At 33.8% G+C, this 20,313-nt stretch overlaps 1 protein-coding gene and 1 pseudogene across 1 annotated transcript; both read left to right on the top strand.

Moving 5' to 3' along the window:
- The first annotated feature begins 8,404 nt into the window (after positions 1-8,404).
- On the top strand, positions 8,405-13,538 carry LOC128234982 (uncharacterized). The gene is made up of 2 exons (XM_052949646.1): positions 8,405-8,437; positions 9,910-13,538. The coding sequence occupies exon 2, from the start codon at positions 9,914-9,916 to the stop codon at positions 12,377-12,379; it is 2,466 nt and encodes an 821-aa protein (XP_052805606.1). The 5' UTR covers positions 8,405-8,437; positions 9,910-9,913; the 3' UTR covers positions 12,380-13,538.
- A 1,624-nt stretch (positions 13,539-15,162) lies between these two features.
- LOC128235590 (dopamine D2-like receptor) lies at positions 15,163-19,381 on the top strand (annotated as a pseudogene).
- The last annotated feature ends 932 nt before the right edge of the window (positions 19,382-20,313 follow it).

The following is a 20,313-nucleotide window of genomic DNA, read 5'->3' as shown; positions in this document are numbered from 1 at the left end:
AATGCTTTCAACCATTATATACAGTGTCATTAACGCTAGGCTTGAACGTTTAACTACCATATATATCTCAAGATAAGAAATAACCTATACACATTGCGAGTTTCCAAATTAATAACGCAAATATAAGTTTCATTGTTAAAGAATAATGAAAAGGAAAAGAATACCATATCTGATAGTTTGACACTGAACTGAAATAGCTACAATTGATATAATTCATTATGTGTTACATCATACATTTTCATTGTTATTGCTCATTTTTTGAAAGAGCAAATCTGAAAATGAAAATGAAGCTTCACAGGGTTTTTTTCCCAAAGGATGAATCTGTGCGAAGATGTTTGCTTTTGACTGAACAGAACTTTGATGTGTTTTTTTTTTAATTTTCCTTTCTGACCAAGATATGATAAAGGTGTAGCGACATAACAATTATGCACTTATTTGAAATGTAAGTTGTGATTTATTCATTGTGTAATCGCTTTTTTACATTTAAGAGCCAAATGTCCTTTCAGCAATTCCCCAATTTCCTGACAACGTTTCAATCCCAGAGTTGGGTTGTGAAAAATGCCTGGTCGGAACGGTTGGCGTCTACATGAAAGTGGAATGTTTTGTGTTTGGAATCAGCAAGAAAGACACGGTACACAATTTTCGTTTTTTATATTAATTCAAAAGCATTTTAAAGATATGCCACTATCGTTGAAAGGAATTGCAAACAAAAATCCATAACAGTAAACGCAAAATTAGGAAAATAAATATATATATATATATATATATATTTATATATTTCATCTGCATAATTTGCATATAATGAAGAAGACTGAACCGATCTTCATGATAAATAGAGGGTTACCATCGCATGGCACTGAATAAATAAGTGTATTTTTTCAGTTGAATGCAATTCGCGAACACAATTTTGATGTTTATACGTTAAGACGATTCTACCAAAATTTATTTAAACCTAAGGAACCATACTAATACTTTGCGAATTTTTGGTGATACCATAAACTGTATTAGAGTTAAATAATAATGTGTTGAAGGACATGGAATTGATACTCAAGCAAAATGGTCGAAAGGTACCCAATGGTAACATGGACGGCTCTCCATGGTATCGAGCAGTTTATGACTACATGCCGAGTGAAGAAGAGACAGATCATACAGTTACTTGCGAGGCTACTAGAGATGGCCAACACCCTGAAACAGTATCAATCACTCTTATCGTTCTGCGAAAGTGGTTTTAAATCAATCATATTGTAAAACAAGAAAATACTGTTACAGTATATGATAAGGAAAACAAAGAAACAGAAACAGTGTAATGTAGCGATGTTTAAACTCATATCGAAAAGAGAAAGCAAAGGTATAAGGCCACGAGTTTTTAAACAAACAAACATCACAAAATGCATTAGTTTTAAGTAAGTGTTTCTACTCAAAAGACAAAACTATTTGGCGACATTGTCATTTGTAATATTATTTTTCAATTAATCGTGACGGTGAATCTTGGCAGACTGCTTTTAGGCAAATTTCTTGATACGACGTTATTATAATTATGTAGAGAGTCATAATTGTTTAAATGATTCCTTTGACCGATTAAGACCGAGGCATATTTCGATATCAACAGTATTTATTACAACTTGAAAAGACATACCAGTAAATCAAAAATGGTAATGCAATATTATGAGATGAGAAAACTGATAAAAAGCGCAATTGTCACACTAATACGAACATAAATTTACAAGCATATCTTTACTTATAGGAAAACCATCGATTCCTACAATAACATTGCCGGACTCAATTAAAGAAGGGAAAAATGCAACTATTTTATATCAAACCTTCAATGCCAGACCAGAGCCAAGACTCTACTTCATGTACAATTCAACATCTTACAATACAAGCAACAGCTTTTCAAAATCTGAAGGCGATAAAAACAGTTAATGCTGAAACAATCCTAGAAAAACCTTTCAGCCGATATGACAACACTTTGAGTATATATTGTTGCGTTGAGTTTAAAGAGTATTACAAAAACACAAGGAAAATGAAAACGAAATGCTCGACTTCTACAATTAATGTTTTATGTAAGTATATTTCAGTTAGATAAGTTCTTCATTTTAAATATATTTAAATGGCAAGTTTGATCAAAACTACATATACATAGTAATATTGATTCACCCATGTTCAAAACAGAGAGCAATGCGTGTTTATCATGTATCAATAAAATACTAATAATGAGCAGTGAAAACCATAAAGAGAATGTTTACATCATAAAGTTTAATAGTTTAATGATGTGCAAGTCGTCCCGAGTGGACACTTTAAGACGATTGTTCTTACTTAAAAAATACATGACAATTTGACAGGTTCCAATCATTTCACGTATTTAAATGTTGTTTGATAATTTATTATGATTTTTTTTGTAATTTTCTTCTTTAATATGAGGAATACCATTATATCATTATCATGATGAAGAAATGCTATTCGACATTTTACGTGTCAAAACTTTTAGAAAAAAAACCCGACACATTTACAGTGCCATATTATCAGTTGTTTGTATACATGATCCGTGCTATATTTAGCAAAAAGGAGATCATAGTAAGATATCTCTACGTACGGTGATTCACCAGCGCCCAATCAAAGCGTTGCTTTCTTGCAAACCCAAACCTACAAAGGTCAGGAAATGTCGACCGGTTCATGCAAAATGAACACAAGTTTTATCGTTCAGAAAAGTACGAATGTAAATATTCAGTACAAAAGACATACAATTTTATATACGTCATAAGTTACAATACAGTGGTGTCATTGCTTAATACAACTTTTAGACAAATTTTAAAATCAATCAGCAATTTGTAACAATAAAAAATAAGTATTACCACTTGTCTAAAAACAAAACCATTATCTAACTGTAACCAAAGCCATACTGAACTAATATTTCTCTAACGTTTGTTACCCAATTATTTCTTTTAATATCGTTTGACGTTTTAACATAACGTAACAATGTTTTGGGTTGCGATGGGTTTGTATATGCAAAAGTTTACACCAATAGTTAATACATTTGAAATAATATATCACGCAAAGTGGAACACGACCACATTCACCTAGTGCCATACACTAAGCACTGATATTTATAAAAAAATATACCAATTTATTTAAACATGGCGTTTAATTGATATACATGTGAAGTGTGTTTATCAAGATTTGAGACATATGTTTAATATGTTATCTTTCAGACAAGCCGTTCATTAGTTTTTCTCCCAGTTCCTCAATAACGAACAATGTGGGTGACAGTATAAGCGTTTTATGTCAATGTGACGCAAACCCAGCAGCTAAGATCGAATGGTCAAACACTTCTCCGAATAACATAGGTACTTGTTTAAGTCTGATTTGTTTGCTTTAAAGCATAACATAATATACAGGTACAAAGCAGTATGGCCATTCGCTTGTCAAAAGATAGAAATTTAGTCTGAATGAAAATATGCCATCATATTATATATGTATACCTAACACTTGCTTATTCAGGTAAAAGAACTGATGTCAGCCTAGAACTTAACATGCAATTTCAATCCACTGGTCGCCATAACTTCACGTGCATTGCGAGTAACTCGATTGGTTTGGAGGAAAGTGTTGTGTTCATCTTGGTCAAAGGTATTTACAAGTTAATGAAACTCTGCTGGAATGTTAACTTGGAGGCGGTAATTAATCTCGTTAAGTGCTTCGCTATAGAACCGAAAAAAGAAAGAAAACTTTAAAAGTTTAAAACCTAAAACAAATACTTACTGTTTACAAAACTTCAAATTATAACGTGAGTGATATGATTTTATGTTTTTTTTCACGATTCGCGTAAAAATAAAATCATTTCTTTACCAATTAATTTCAAAGATTCTTCGGGAATTCTAATGTAAAATAACAGTAGGATTGGCGTTTGGGTTAATAGCAGCGGCTATAAAAAGACCGAAAACAAACTCTGCAACTTCAATGAAAACGCCCGTATTAAGCTGCAAAATGAGTAATGTCCACGCTTTTTATCATTTTTGCTATGTATGTTTTCATTATCTTGATAGCTTTTTGGAGATTATGGTTGCAATATAAAGGACACATGTATTAAATTTCATTTATTGTAGATAAAACTTCTGAACCAACAAAACCGATTCCAATGCCTACGTCACGATCCACTGGTAAAGTCATCTCTTCCTCCATGCTGATCAGAATTATTTGCGGGTGTCTGGCGATTGTACTTATCGTTATAATAGCATTCATTTGCGTGATTGTATGGAAAACACGTAAGGAAACTTCGACGAGAGAACGTTCTGATAATATGCATATACAGGAGCGAAAACTGTACGTTCTTCTCAATTTAAAATTACCCAATCACGTTTATAGTGTCATTTATTAAAGAAATTGATATTTTTTGAAATGTATAAAGATAGCATATTACAGCATCATTATTGTCCGTCAAAAGAAGCTTTAAATTTGAACAATTTCTTCACTGTTATTGGAAACCTCACACTTTAGATGGTTTTCGGCTTCGATTTAAAAAAATCTGTTAAAATATGTGGTATCTGCCAGTTGCTGTTTTGTGTCTCTTCATAAATATTTACTTAATTCCAACATAGTTTAAACATCCACCAGTTCTGTATGTGAGACCCTTAAGACTATCAATGACTGAAATTTCCGCGGATCAAACGATGTATTCACTGATAAAGGAATGTACACAGTTAATGTCAGGGACTAACACTGTTTTTGATAATGACACAATGATTGTTTAATCACAAATCTAATCATTTATACCTTCATGTTTTTTGCAGGAGTTTTCATCCGCTAGATAATAGCATGCAAACTGTTGCCTCTCCAATGTGACCTTTCATTCTTCATTCTTTCGGAATGCTTTCTTTACAATTTAACAACTTGTGTACGAAAAGAACATAAGCATTGCATCTGATGGTAATGTCAATGATGCTTTGTTGATTAATAACTTTTTCTTTTCGGTAACATGTTACCAAAAAGGGATAGCTGTTGCAGGTACTAAGTTACTGGAATGAATTGTATTATTTCTGACAACAGTATTGGTTTGATAAAAAACACTCAGTGTCAATTTATGAAGCAAAACAGTTAACTAAAATGCCAATGAATTAAGTAATGGATTCAGAAAGTACTGAAGTAAATATTCATATTTTTGACAAGATCCTGATCACAACGATCCCGCTGGTTCCAATCACGGTGATGCTCCTACTGAAGCTATTGTTGAACCGGTTGAGCACTCCTGTGTTGTTTAAAGGGCAGTGAGACAGGCTCCCAAACCTCAGGTACGAATGTTGATAAGTCTTGAAAAGCACTATAGTGACAATGGCTAAAACTTTTTGTAGATAATTTTATATACACTCACTGCAGATAATTTGTTTTACACTCTCATCAGTGAATATGTCTTATATTCTTGAAGTAAAATTGTTTTCCTGCAGTGGTTATGTCTTAATTTTCCTATATTAAACACCTCCTAAACCCCCCCCCCCCCTGTAGTTCATATATCCTAACCTCCCTGTAGTAAATATGTCCTAACATCCCTGAAGTGAATATGTCCTAACATCTATGTAGTGAATATGTCCTAACCTCCCTGTAGTGAATATGTCCTAACCTCCCTGTAGTGAATATGTCCTAACATCCCTGTTGTGAATATGTCCAAACCTCCCTGTAGTGAATATGTCTTACACCTCCTGTAATAAATATGTCCTAACTTCTCCGTAGTGAATATGTTCTAACATCCCTGAAGTGAATATGTCCTTAACTCCCTGAAGTGAATATGTCCTAACCTCCCTGTAGTGAATATATCCTGACCCCCTGTAGTGAATATGCCCTTACCTCCCTGTAGTGAATATGTCCTTACCTTCCTGTAGTGAATATGTCCTAACCTACCTGTAGTGAATATGTCCTGACCTCCCTGTAGTGAATATTTTCTAACCTCAATGTAGTGAATATGTCCTAACCTCAATGTAGTGAATATGTCCTAGAATCTCTGAAGTGAATATGTCCTAACCTTCTTGCAATGAATATGTCCGAACCTACCTGTAGTGAATATGTCCTAACCTCCCTGTAGTGAATATGTCCTAACCTAGCTGTAGTGAATATGTCCTAACCTCTCTGAAGTGAATATGTCCTAACCTACCTGTAGTGAATATGTCCTAACCTACCTGTAGTGAATATGTCCTAACCTCCTTGCAATAAATATGTCCTAACCTACCTGTAGTGAATATGTCCTAACCTACCTGTAGTGAATATGTCCTAACCTCCCCGTAGTGAATATTTTCTAACCTCCCCGTAGTGAATATGTCCTAACCTCCCTGTAGTGAATATGTCCTAACCTCCCCGTAGTGAATATTTCCTAGCCTCCCTGTAGTGAATATGTCCTGACCTCCCTGTAGTGAATATGTCCTAACCTACCTGTAGTGAATATGTCCTAACCTCCCTGTAGTGAATATGTCCTAACCTCCCTGTAATGAATATGTCCTAACCTCCCTGTAGTGAATATGTCCTAACCTCCCTGTAGTGAATATGTCCTAACCTCCCTGTAATGAATATGTCCTAACCTCCCTGTAGTGAATATGTCCTAACCTCCCTGTAGTGAATATGTCCTAACCTACCTGTAGTGAATATGTCTTCAACTCCATTTTATGAATATGTTTGCTAAAACTCCCTGTTCTCAATATGTCATAAATTGCTTCTTGTTGATTTGTTTTAATCGACTTGTCGTGAATATGACTTAAACTCCATCAGTGTCGTTAATGTGTCTTTAACGCTTTGTGAATATGGCTAAAACACCCTGTATATAATATATCTTCTACTCCCTATTTTGAAAATGCTTTAGTCACCCCAGTTTGTATCTCCTAAATTCCCTGAAATATTAATAAAATATTAAATTATATATCACAAAACGTATGGAATTGATGACCAACTACGAAATATGATTGGTCAGTATCGATAATTATTATTATTATGCTGGTTTTTAGTCACTCGATCAGTTTGTTTCATGCTTATGTCCATTTCTTTGTCCATCTTTGAATAATGAGTTAAACAAACATTCGTAGCAGTTGCTCTTTAACATGTGATTGATACCTTTCAACATATTTTTCACCATTTAGACCGAGGATGGAGCACTCATTTACGCTGATCTTGATCTACTAGCAGAGGATTCCACACGAAGAAAGCCAACAGTGAAGTTCGTTATGTACAACAGATTGAAATGATTTAAAGGAAAATTATGAAAGGAAGCATTTCTGCATGCAGATCTGTATCACGGCAAGTTGCGTCCTTTATAAATATCGTACCTTATCTTAAACAGTTCCACCGAAGTTTCTACTTACAATATTTTGGAATAAAACTGATATTATGTTCTGTTATAGAGCATGTTCCTGATATATCAATTGTGCATATGATCAAGATTTTATGCAAAACTTACTTTCCTTTTCCGTTTGCATACAAGCCATTTATTAGGGTGTTTTTCATCTGGCGATTCGTAGCAAGGTATCAAGCGTCTTTCATTCTCGCTTCAAATGCTTGCTAACCGTTTATAATTGGTACTTTTTAGTCCCATTTGTACAATTCCTCTTACTAGTGCTACAGGATTTCATTTTCATTTAAATAATTAGTCAAAGATTTGTCAAAATGTGGAACGAATAAGTTTAAATATGAAATAATAAGTTTCTATGTATTACTAGTACATATTTTTCTATATTAACTATGATTTGGCGTCTGATCTTATATTGAAAGAGAAATAACATTACTTAAAAGCATTTTGAGCATTAGTCAATTGAACGATATAAGGGAAATAACTACAAGAATATGGTTTAATACTGTGTATTGATTGATTTCCCTTTTTAACAACACGTGTGCTCTACACATGCTCAATTCAATTCAAATAGAAAAACATGTCATCATTCCTGAAACTTTGATACCTTGGGTATCTACTTTTGCTTGATTTATCATTTAGAGTAGTTATTTTATTGGCTGAAACGTATTTTCGGGGTAGTACTTCAAGAATATATGTATAGTTATAGTCTGCATATATGCTCGTAACGCCTTAAAATGATGTTTAAAACTGATCAATTTTCTTTTACTTGGCTTGTTAAACCGGAGTGTCAATATGTACCTGGTACAAATAAAGTCGTGTGCTATACACGGATAGTATTTAAAGATGTCTGACCGAAACAACGTTTCTTTTACTTTTGTTATAACATGTAAAATCAATAAAAAGGTCATTAGTTTTCTTTTAGTCTTAAGTGATATCCCGTACCTATTTGATTTTATGTTTAAATCATTCAGTTTTATACACGGAAATAACAGGTATGACATAAATGCTATTATTTCCCTAATTTATGACTTGAAGTTCATTCATAGTTTCCCTATGATGTACGTAGCTTATGCAATATTTGAGAAGTTTCAAAATACTTCCTTCTTCGTTCGAGTTCAGGTAACCTTTTGTTTCAAATTTCAAGTAATCGCAATACTTGCGAAGTTGTGAAACGCCTTCTTCCTGCTCGTGTTCGAGTTCGTGTGGAATATTGTTTAAGTTTGAAGTTCTTCAAAATTTATTTTAATATCAAGGCTCTATAAGAGCATGTGACTTGAACTGAACAACACGTGCAGCAATACACAAACACAAGTATTCAAGATGAACAAGTATGAACAGATGAAAGAACGGTGTTAGACAGTGTATACATTTGTAAATGCTACATGGATTATGAGTAAATTAAAACTGTTTTACACAAAAGGAAGAGATTCAACAGGTTTGGTTTGCAACACATTTGTTGTTCTGATTTGTAAGAGCTTTAGAGATTTACAAAGTAACGTGATGCATACGTATTATTGATATCTCTGCACAGACGATATTCAAAGTAATAATGAAATTGAATATATGTTGCAAAGAAAGCGGGCTCTTTGATTATTTTTTAATATTATGAAAGCGATACGTATTTTTCAATACGTTATAAATGATTTAAACTTTTTCATATATTTATTTCTAAACCAATGTGTTACCATAAACCGCCTTTAAGTTAATGATATTCAGGTAGGCCAAGTCTCAAGATTTCTTCACATTAGGAGTCTTAGTAGAACCTATACCAGTATTGTTGTGTAACTCCAGTTTGTTCTATGCCATATTTTACACATGCTATTCGCTTTGGCATTGACAACATTATTTCAAACATGTAAGCCCCTTGTCTTGATTTGCAATTACTAGTGTTTAATATCATGTTCGCAATAAATTAAACGATACGAATTCAAACAAATCAACTTCAAAATAATTTTACAATAATACAGAACTAAGTTTAAATAATCCAGCCGACATTCAGATCAAATGGACAATGTGTTATCTACATCTCCCAGATTTGGGTACGCGTGCGCAAATCAAACTTTTATTCATCACAATTAAGCATGAGCCATTTACGGCAATCAAATGAACAAAATAACGACGCAAAACACAAATGTCCGGCAGCTTCCATGTGTAACACAAATATGTATTCATTTTAAGTTATATTTTAGTGATGAATTGAAATAAAACGCTGTTTAAAGGCAGAATCTATAGGCTCACACGATGTTGACCGAAAGCGCCACATGAACAAACACCACAGAATACTCTTATGTTTAACCACGAAGATTGATTTACCAAACCTTGCCTTTAATAATTGGCTTTAAAAGAAACATATTGTAAATCGCTAAATAGAAAGCAAGCAGTGTAAAATTAAGGAAGAAAATCAGTTCAATAAATTGTTTCACAGCCAAATTTGGAAACTTCACTACAGCTTATGTACTTCACTTCATAGAGATATACTTTATCGTTTTCAAATTCAAACTAAATATTTTAATTTACTCAATTTACTAAAAGTGCCTATGATTTGCACAAAAATATATGATATTACTCAATCTTTTTTGTTTTAATTTCAGAACGATGTACTTAACCACACGACCAGTAGTTCTATTTACAATTACAATTATATATTTTGTGAATGGATGTTTAAATACACCTGTACAAAGGGGTGACTTTTCGCCGGTTACAAAAGGAAATGGCTATTTGATACCAGAAAAACAACATGACCAGCAAAGTCTAGGTAGTGTCGAAAATCGATCAGTGATCAATACGTCAGAAAGTAAAATTCGTAAAACTGATGCTGAAAATGAAATATGCACTTTAAAAATTGACTCACGATCAATCAATAGGTTTCGGCATGCAGTTACAAGCTCAGAAAGCAACTTTGTTTTCTTAAATCTAACACCAGCCCATGACTCAGGTATTGTTTTTAAGCATCCCGTACTTATAATTGGAGATAACATTTGGATATGGACATTTTGGGGACAGAAAGGTGCTTTTGAATTCCTCAAATGGCCTGCTGAATTCGGCATTTGGTCAATGACATTGCTGTATGCAAAGGTGATAAGAAAGCCTTTGAATATACCTCTACAACGAAAATCAGGTAACTGCCTTAACATAACTGTTGGCAACAAAGACGATGATAAGAAAATTGCGAAGGCGTTAAAGAGTTTGGTAGATGAAATGATGACAATCGATGCGGATATGTACGGACCCAGCTTCGTCTGTTACAAGAAGCGAATGTACATAGAACCTTACGTTCTTTGCAAACACATTGTATGCCCAATAGAAGCTGTGAAACACAAATGTTGCAATTACTTCTACAATAATACTTTTGTTCCAAAAAGGGAGACGACGTGTAGAGAGCAAACTTTGAAATATGACACCATCTGGTGGGCTCTTCCTAGCATTGTGTCTGTCACTCTGTTCATATATTCTCCTATTTTCATCATGTACACACTGTACAGATGTTTTTCGCAGCAAAAGAGTACCATTAAGTTATCTGAAATTGAAAGAAGACGTAATCCACGTCGACTTTCAAATGTGGACGTAGAGTACAGTCATCGATTTCAAAACAAGGACACATTCATATTTGAAGATACCAATCATGTTACCTTGGTCAACACTTTGTTTATACCAATGAAAGAATGTCATGACGGAAATGACGGTGATCAAAGCAATTGTGTGAGTTGTTATTTCGGGCGATGTGCACGATTATTTTTTCCATTCCTAAGTTTCATCATAATTGGACTTCAACTTTTACTGGATTACATATTTTTATATGACTTTGTCATCGACTCCGCCGATAGTGGGGTACTCCTTGGGTTTCGCTCCATGGTAACAGGTTATTCAAAGAGCAAAGAGAACTTCTTGCCGTATATCGGTGGTCCTTATGTTGCTCTAGCCTGCTATTTGCTTATTACTGAACTACTTGTTGTGATGCCTGCATCACCGATGAACCTTCTATCTGAAGCTGTATTGGTGAATCGAACATCAAGGTCCGAGTTTGAATCATCTCCAATTTTACTCACAGTAAAAAGGATCGGCATATTGGGTTCTAAAAATGTGTCTGTGGCAAACGGGTATTACAAAATATACACTCTTTTCATTGCACAGTTTTTCATGCTCTTGAATATTAAGTTTTGGAAGCATGCCATCGCAATTCAATTACTACGCTGGAGGAAAATTAAAAGGAAAGTTGGATATGTTCCATTTTTACCATTTTATTTGGCACTGTGCATAGTAGAGCTGCTATTATCGCTGCTTATATATGGCCTTCCGATTATTTCATTCGGAATAATTATCGTCAAAGCATACTGTAGACCTCTTCGAAGACACGCTTTCCTGTACTTAAACGGTTTAATTGGAAATTATATTTGGACAGCAGTTCTCGTGCTCGCAGTTTTATATTTTCTGTTCATGTTTGGAAATATTTTCCTCGACGCAACATTATTTATATCGCGTGTTGCTATATTTACCTTTACTGGGTTAGTTGTCTATCCTAAATCATCATATGGGTACATGATTTTTGTAATCACCGTATTTTATTACATTTCGGAGAGTATAAGTGAGTATTCCATGAAATATCGTCAACTACTTAGTGATATCGTTAAAATAGCAAGTTCACTGGAAAGGGGGAACACTTGTTTGCAAAGGAGGATGATTTGTAAGTATAAAGGTAGAAAAGCAGTTCGGGAATCTTTGTTTGAACTTGTCGTAGAAACCATATGCCCGAGGCGAAAGCTTGTATTTCTTACATTCCTTAAAACTGTCATTGTTCTTGGGATTCTTTTGGTGTGTATCAATCTGCTTATTAAGACGGACAGTTTCAAGGAACTTCATATAATTATGCATGTTGGAACGGCTTTATTAATTTGCGCAATTCCACAAATATTCAAACGAATTTGCAAAGATAAGCAGAGACATAACATTGCTGGACACTATGGAAAGGAGCTTACGCATACTGTAAAAACGTATTTGGGATATTTTGAAGAGGCGGACAGTGATAGCTCTGAGGATGAGGCACATCCTTTTTATACTGTGTGATTCGGAACAAAATCCTCTGGAACTCAATTGAAGAGCAAGAGGTGTCAAACAAGAATTAATTATAAAGAACAAGCAGCATAAAAATGCACGTATTCTGAAACAACATGTTTAGGTTTTTGACACACATATGTGAAATTTGGATACCTTGTGACATCGTAGTGTTTAAATATCATTAGAAAATGATTTGTATCCACGAAAGGAAAATGCGTCCAGTTCAGCAGTTGAAAATAAGAGCAAATATATAAACTGTAATAACTGTATGATGTACTTTTGGTTATCTAGTTTACATATTAGTAAACTGGAAATTGATATATTCAAAATGATACCAAAATTGATTTCGGTTACCAGACATAAAATTTGAACATAAAACATTGTAGCCGTCAGTGAACTAGCTTTTTCTGCGGGGTTTGACTCAATAATTAGATCCATAAAACATGCTGAAAACAGATGTACCCATACTCTTTGTTAAATACATTATCAGCCCATTTGGTGCCCAGCATCTGTTGTAATTTCTTCATTAATGATATTGTCTCGTGTGTATTGAGATTCAAAATTTGATTGTGATGTTATATATTTAATTGTTAGAATTGAATAAGAAAAATGTGCTTGTTTTAGAATGTGTTTACTTGAATTTGCATTAAACTGAAACATCACGACGTTAAACAAAATATGTAATTCTTTAATTCATCTTAAAATATGATTAAACTTAATTTTACCAATTACTATACGACAACTTCTTTCATTTACGCATTTCTACCTTGAGTTTCAAATTAAAACGAAACAGAAACTAGTGTTTGAAAATGCAAAAGATGTTGAATTCACACTTTTAAGTGATTTGTACGTGAATAGAGTATACAATAATTATAAGTTATTAATCAAAAGAGCTGTTGTCTTGCAATACAACATATAATTGTACTTCTAAAATTGTAATGGTGTGATTAAATGAGCATTTCATTGAATTACCGATTGCAGCATGTAAAATGCTTAAAATATTGATACAACTTATGAATTAGAGTACTGTCCCTCGATATACTTTATGTATTTTTCCATGTACAATTATCAAGCTGTTTGGATATCTTTGGATATTTTTCAAACATGTCTTTTATTAGTCTCCATTCTCAAAATTAATGCAATTTTAAATGTGTGTCTATGTCACAAATCGGACAGAATAAATAACAGTGTATGTTTTGCTCAAGTGCGGTGTTTTTCTTCCTTATTTTCTTCTAGACAAACTTTCATTGTCAAAATTTTACTTCCTCAAATGCAATGATCTCACCGATAGGAGTGTAATCCACACCTCATTTCTTACCGAATACGTATTCATTGTGATCAAACTCCAGTGTGGTAAATCCTATAAAACCGTTTTGAGATTCTGCGTAACAAATGATGCCAGCCCCCTGAATGTAAACAAATAAATAAAGTAAATGTTTTAATGTTTTATAACACAGGTGTTTTATATAACACATTAAAGCATTGCTCATATTTAAATGTTAATCGTGGCTATAAAAAAAAAGAAATATTAAACTTTTCTATTCATGTACTCAAGTTTCCAATTGCGAAATTTCAAAACATGGAGTATTTTGTATGAATTTTGAAAGAGAAACACATTGGTTATAATTTTACTTAGTCTGTATCAAGTTCTTCGAAAGTGGCATATTTTATTTCATTGTGTATTTTTCTCTGCGAGATTTTTCTCCTGAAAACTTCTAAATATTCAAAACTTAAAGGCCTTTTATCAATATGAGTTCATTTTCGCACATGGATTTTAAAATATCTGTCTGGTTATGTCTGGTCATTTTTTTTTGTTATGATTGAAGCTTTGTTTGCAACGAAGCGGTTGACGATCACGACAACTTCATCATCACCACGGCTATGACGATAATTTGTTATTTTTTCTTTGAAATGTAAACGACTAGCTAAACACTGTTGGTCAATACCTGCTGCAGAAGGAAGTTATTCTGTCAAAGTCCAGAAGATTCAACGAAGACCTTGCTAAGATGCACAATGTTTAGGCTTAACCGACACTTTACGAATGATGGACAACGAAAAATCAACACAGCTCATACATACACCACATCAACATTTTGTTATCTTTAGTGTTCGGTTATCGTCAATGACATCTCACTAGGAGAGTAAGTTTAGTACGCAATCTGATACAGATCTGTGAAAGACCACTTCACAAATATGAGACCGACCTATTTACATTTTTGCAAGAGATGTGTAAATTTTTAGGTACAGCATTGAAAGGCTCAATACAAATAAATTCATTAGTGGCCTAATCAAGTTAAGGAAAACTCAAACTAACGTATATCAATACTTGTACTATAAATATAAGGCTAGTATGTAAACATAATTGTTATGGGTATTTTTACTAAACGTACATGTTTACACTATGAAATCCATTCTTTTAATGCAGAATTTTCCTGCGGATATTTTCCGATCAACGCAACATCTTTGGATATGTTTAGACAATATCGCAAAAAAGGCCTTGTCGAACAATTTACAGAATAGGGATGAAAGGCTACACATTATTTTCTTAAATAAAATATAATAACTTTATCCATTCTGAAGTTAGACCTGGGCCGCTTAATCGATTTTACTTTCTAACACTGTATATAAGTTTTTCCCAGGTTTTCAGTGGAAATACTCCTGGGAGCTTCATGTCAGCTAGTGAAGTGCTTTAAACAATATTTCATACGTTGCATGTATGTCACTGGATTTTAAAGATAATATATCATACATTAGAACTGAATAGTAATTTAAGAAGTTAATTCATTTCTACAATGACGGGAATTGCTAATAATACTACACATTTTGAAAACACCACAGTAGTTAATACTGGAAACAATAATACTGAGTTTGTGCCTCCAGATTTTCAAGTTACGGCTAAAAACATTATCCTTGCCGTGGTGTAGACTCTAATGGACCTAGTGACAATATTTGGAAATCTGCTTGTACTCCTATCGTTCGCAATTGAGAGACGTTTATTACACCCATTTAACCTCTACATACTAATCCTAGCAGTAAGGGACTTCTTCGTTGCCATAACGGCAATGACCTTTCATACGTTGGATACGCTGCTTGGATACTGGCCGTTCGGACGCATCATGTGCGGTGTGTGGATCTACTTTGACTTTGCGATGACATTTGCGTCTGTGTTTACGTTAGTCGCTATCTCCGTAGACCGCTTCTGGTGCGTCACATGGGCTATCAATTACAAAAAATATAACAACCGTTGCCGAACTGTAATGATACTCATGTTTATATGGTAAGGAAATTATCTCCAACTTTCCTAAAATAAAACAAAAAACAATTTATACATAATTCTACATGTCAACAATATAGTATATACTAATAGGTAATATGATATGAGTAGCAATTTAATTTTTTCGCGTTGATAACAACATTTTATGCATTCAGTGCAGCACATATTAAAATATATACATAAGATTTAAAAATACTGTAACATTTCTTGTTTTCAATACGCTATTCTGTATATTCGTTTACTAGATTGTGATTAAAAAACGACCAAGGCTATTTTTTATCATGTTAACGTCGTTTAATACATCCCGTTTCTGAGTGATCAATGCAATATCCTTTATATACTTGTATTTGATTGCTTTTGAAAGTGTATTGAATCTTGTTACCACCTTGTTACCACCTATATTTTTATTTCGTACTTTATATTAGCTTTTTATATCCAAACACTTATACGTCAATTGTAAAATGACATTATACATTCGTCAATCTGTTCGTATTCACGTATTGCTATCGTGTTTGTAGCGATATTGGTTTTGATTTGTTCAGAGTAACACATCATAGTAATAGTTTCAATATGTTTATGTATACATCAAACTCTTGCAGTGAGATAAAAAAAATAGAAACTGTCACTGTAATTTTTCAGCATCGGTTTGAAAAGTACTTTATTTTAAATAAACACTCCTTAAAAACTGCTACATTGAGGTTTATTGACTAACGGAACATGTGTCCTGCCTTTTGCCAAATACGTATATAGACTAATGACAGAACTGACCACTCCCGTCCAAGACGTATATAGTGAATGGAAGATGTATCCGACTCACGCTGAAGAGACATTCGGTTACAACCTAACCAGAAACACATTATAGCTTTCCTTAAGCTTTATAGGTAAACTTAACCATAATTTTAACGTCTACCTTAAACATATTGGCACATATATAAATAAATTGGTGTATTTCAAAATTAGTGTTATTGATTCATATATGTTCTGGTAGTCTTTGATATTCTTTCGAGTGGTTAAACATGTGTGCTCAATATTCATAACATACACATGAATGATACTTCGAGTGTGAAGTAACCCCATCATTAACATTACTGGTCGTTTATGCATGAATCACATAATGTCATGCTTTAAAAAGGTCCTTGTAATTATATATCATTTAATTGCCATAATCCGCTTCTCTGTGAGTGATTACAGAAGCTTTCATTGATACTTGGATAATTCAGAGTTACAATCAATATTGATATTGCAAGTTGCAGGAAGCCAAAGGAAAAAGTTAAAGCGGCAAATTATTCCAAGAAACACTTCAAGAACAACTGACATGAGTCGGTGGAATAACTATTCCTTTTTAGATTGTTTGTCACAGATATCATTTCATATTTTTGATGATTCCTAGGAACAGGAAGCGCTTTAGCCGATGTAAAGTAAACAGCGTTGAAATATATCATTACTGTAAATGAAATGTTTCACACAGTCCATATGTTGGATAAAGATTCTGCTTCCGAAAGGTTTTCATATAAAAATGTCAAGCTTAATATTGTTTGAAATTGGTTTAATGGTAAACGTAATGTATGGTATTCTCCTACCAGATGAATTATTTGTGTCACTATGGGAAGATATTCAAATGATAAAGCCATGAACGCCGACTGCAATTTTCGTTTCTGGCGTATGTTTTTACAAACTTGAACGTCCATGAATATTTTCCGAATATTTCATTTTAATTCTCGGACTCCTTCTATTCTTGAAGATATCATCCAAGCCGGTGTTAATGAATGCTATAATTTCCCATCTGTCAAGCGATAACACTTGACATCCTCATTTACAGGTGAGCGTTTTATCTGCTCGGAAGTGAACGATTATCTTTTGACACGAAAAACAATAAAATAGAAAAGGTCTTTAAATAACTAAATCGAATGCCTTACGTTTTAGCTATGGATATTCTTCGATGAGAAATGTTTCATTAAGCGAAACGCATTGGATTTTTTTTTTAATTATATCCTATTAATCCGGATCTAAGTAAAAGTTAAGCTAAGAAAAACGTTGGTACAAGTATCAAAATAATACGACCAGTTTAATGATTGGTGTCTGTTTAGCAAAATAAACAAGATAATTATACTTATTTCATGGAAATAATTTTGATATCATACTGTTAATATCTTTAGGTCGAATGATTTGAATACAACGTTAAAGAAGAACGACGCTGCAATCATTTGTAAGGCAACAATATACATGCAAATAATTAATAAAACATCCTGATTTCTATAAGCTGCAACTTGGTTTCAGATCAAAATTATTCATTTCTTTTAATTGCAATTATTTGAAAAAACATATCGTACATTAAAGGTGTAAAAAATCAGTTAACATCAAGTTTCATTTTAAACTAAGAGGGTTGTTTTAATACGCAGGTAGAAACTGTTGCCTTGGCAGCAAATTACCTTGTCATTTTATTCAAACGTATGCTTATAGAACGTATTTAATATGCCAAGTGTAATAAGACACGCCTTTGGAATGTTTGCGTGATGATATTAAAGTTATAAGTCTAATGGTGATATTTGCATAAGGTATTTAAGACTCTTCTTCTAGGAAGCTTTCAGGGATTCGTTGTAGTCACCTCATGCATTTACTTGTATGATCAATTAAGCCAGTATGAAGCTTTACTTAATATTATTTCATTTTATTACATTTCGTATAATATCAAGGGGGGGGGGGGGTTCTTTGCGCAGAAATATTGACTAAAGCGAACGTGCAATACAGATGAAAATGATATAAATGTAATTAGTTCCGGAAGAGGGATCCCTCGAAAGCGGAAAATACATCTTATATGTGAATATATGAAGACAATCGTCAGGGTTTGAATGAGGCTGCAAAATTGACAGCAACATAAGGGTAAAATTAATTCTGTCAACGCCTCATAGCATCAGAATTAGTGGGTGTGTTTCAAATATATATATATAAACAAAGTCTTTACTTGTCTTATACGCTTTTTTTCGATCATTATTTGCAGGTTCTGTGTAGTTGCAGTATGGACACCACCCTTTATCGCCGACCGACTGCAACATAATGAGGATCATTTCTGTATCTGGGAGCCGTCGAACAACCGCGAGTTTGTCATATTTGTGGCTATAATGGGGCATTACATTCCCTGCCTGGTGATGGTGTTCTCTTATTTGAAAGTGCTCTACGTTATGCGATGCCAAGCATTAAAAATCGCGGCAAACACAGGGATTAGCCTTCAAACCCGAAGTAGCGTGTCTACGGTAAGAACTGATGTCAATCTTGCCAGGGCTAACGTGTTGCAAAATAGTGAATCAAGAGGAGATCGTACGATGACTGATAAAACCCCAAACAAGTATTTGAGTGTCGGTAGAAGTACTGCGGACGGAGCCTCTACAAGCCAAACTGGATTTGGCTCGAAAGGAAGATTGACAAAAACATATAAAACCTACGACTCCCGGAGGAATCCATTCAGGAAGGAGAATGGTGGGAATGTTCGAGAGCGAAGGATTTTCATAACTCTGACTTACGTGATGAGTAGCTATCTAATATGTTGGTTCCCGTTTTACATCGTCTTTGATACGTACGCATGGGCATCAGAGTTGGTTCCGGGAGATTTGTACACGTTCTTTTTTTGGATGACATACCTAAATTCGACCCTGAATCCGTTTATATACGCCTATACGAGTAAAGAATTTCGACAAGCTTTTATGAAGGTTTTGAGATGTGTTTATCGATGTAGGCCATGATGGTTTGTTTCAAACACGTGCATGTATCTGCTAACTGGCACTAGGTTTTAAAACTGGTGTTATTAAAAAAAATGAAGATAAAAATAAATAAAAAATAAAAATAACGATGATAAAATGTTAAAACAATATTGAAAAAATATTGTTGTTTCATAAATATACACTTGTACTGTCTATGTTTATATTGTTACGACCCAGGTTATGACGTTTGGGGTTTTTCTAGTGTAACAGGGTCCGTTTGGACCTGGCTTTCGATAAATTATCGGTGACTCAGATAAAGAGTCAAACATATATAACATCTTTATACAACTGTAACGAACAGATATATTTCATAAGTATTTAACGTCTTTGTAAGCGATTTAGTCCGGGAAGTTGCGTCGGTAAGCCCAACGTATGGTTGACTTAATAGGTAGTAACAGAACCCGTCCTGGCCTAACCGGCTGATGTTGTCGTATGTTGTTCCTTGATTGTCCAATGGTAAGTAAAGGTAGATTGGGCCGGTTGGGGAGTGGTATATCAGAGCAGTTAAAATACGATAGATGATTTAAATACACCAGATCTAGTGAGGGTGGTAGACTGCAGATCTGGAAAAACAGGTGGTTGGCAACTAATTCAAAATATTATGTTGTAGGTAATAAGGCTTAGTTGTCATTTGCCGGGTTTTGTACAGGCACTTATAACGTTGAAAAACACTGTCATTGTTTAAGTACTCCACGATGTGTTTGGAATTTACACGATTTGGTTATTACATTTTTACATTATTAACCAGATTTGGTATGGGTACATAGTCTACACTAGGTATGTGGAAGTTACCAGAATTGATCATTACACTTAAACAATGGTAGTATGGCAATTACCAGTTTTTGTATGGGTTCTTTGTCTACACGAAGTATGTTGAAATTACCAGATGTTGTCATTACACTTAAACATTGTAG

Source organism: Mya arenaria, chromosome 5 (assembly GCF_026914265.1).
Source record: "Mya arenaria isolate MELC-2E11 chromosome 5, ASM2691426v1".
NCBI classification, from domain to species: Eukaryota; Metazoa; Mollusca; class Bivalvia; order Myida; family Myidae; genus Mya; species Mya arenaria.
Note: the sequence above shows the minus strand (reverse complement) of the source record. Positions and strands in the feature narration are given on the sequence as shown.

Bases quoted from the DNA above. Each gene is read 5' to 3' on its own strand.
- LOC128234982 (XM_052949646.1), top strand. From the start codon at position 9,914: ATGTACTTAACCACACGACCAGTAGTTCTATTTACAATTACAATTATA.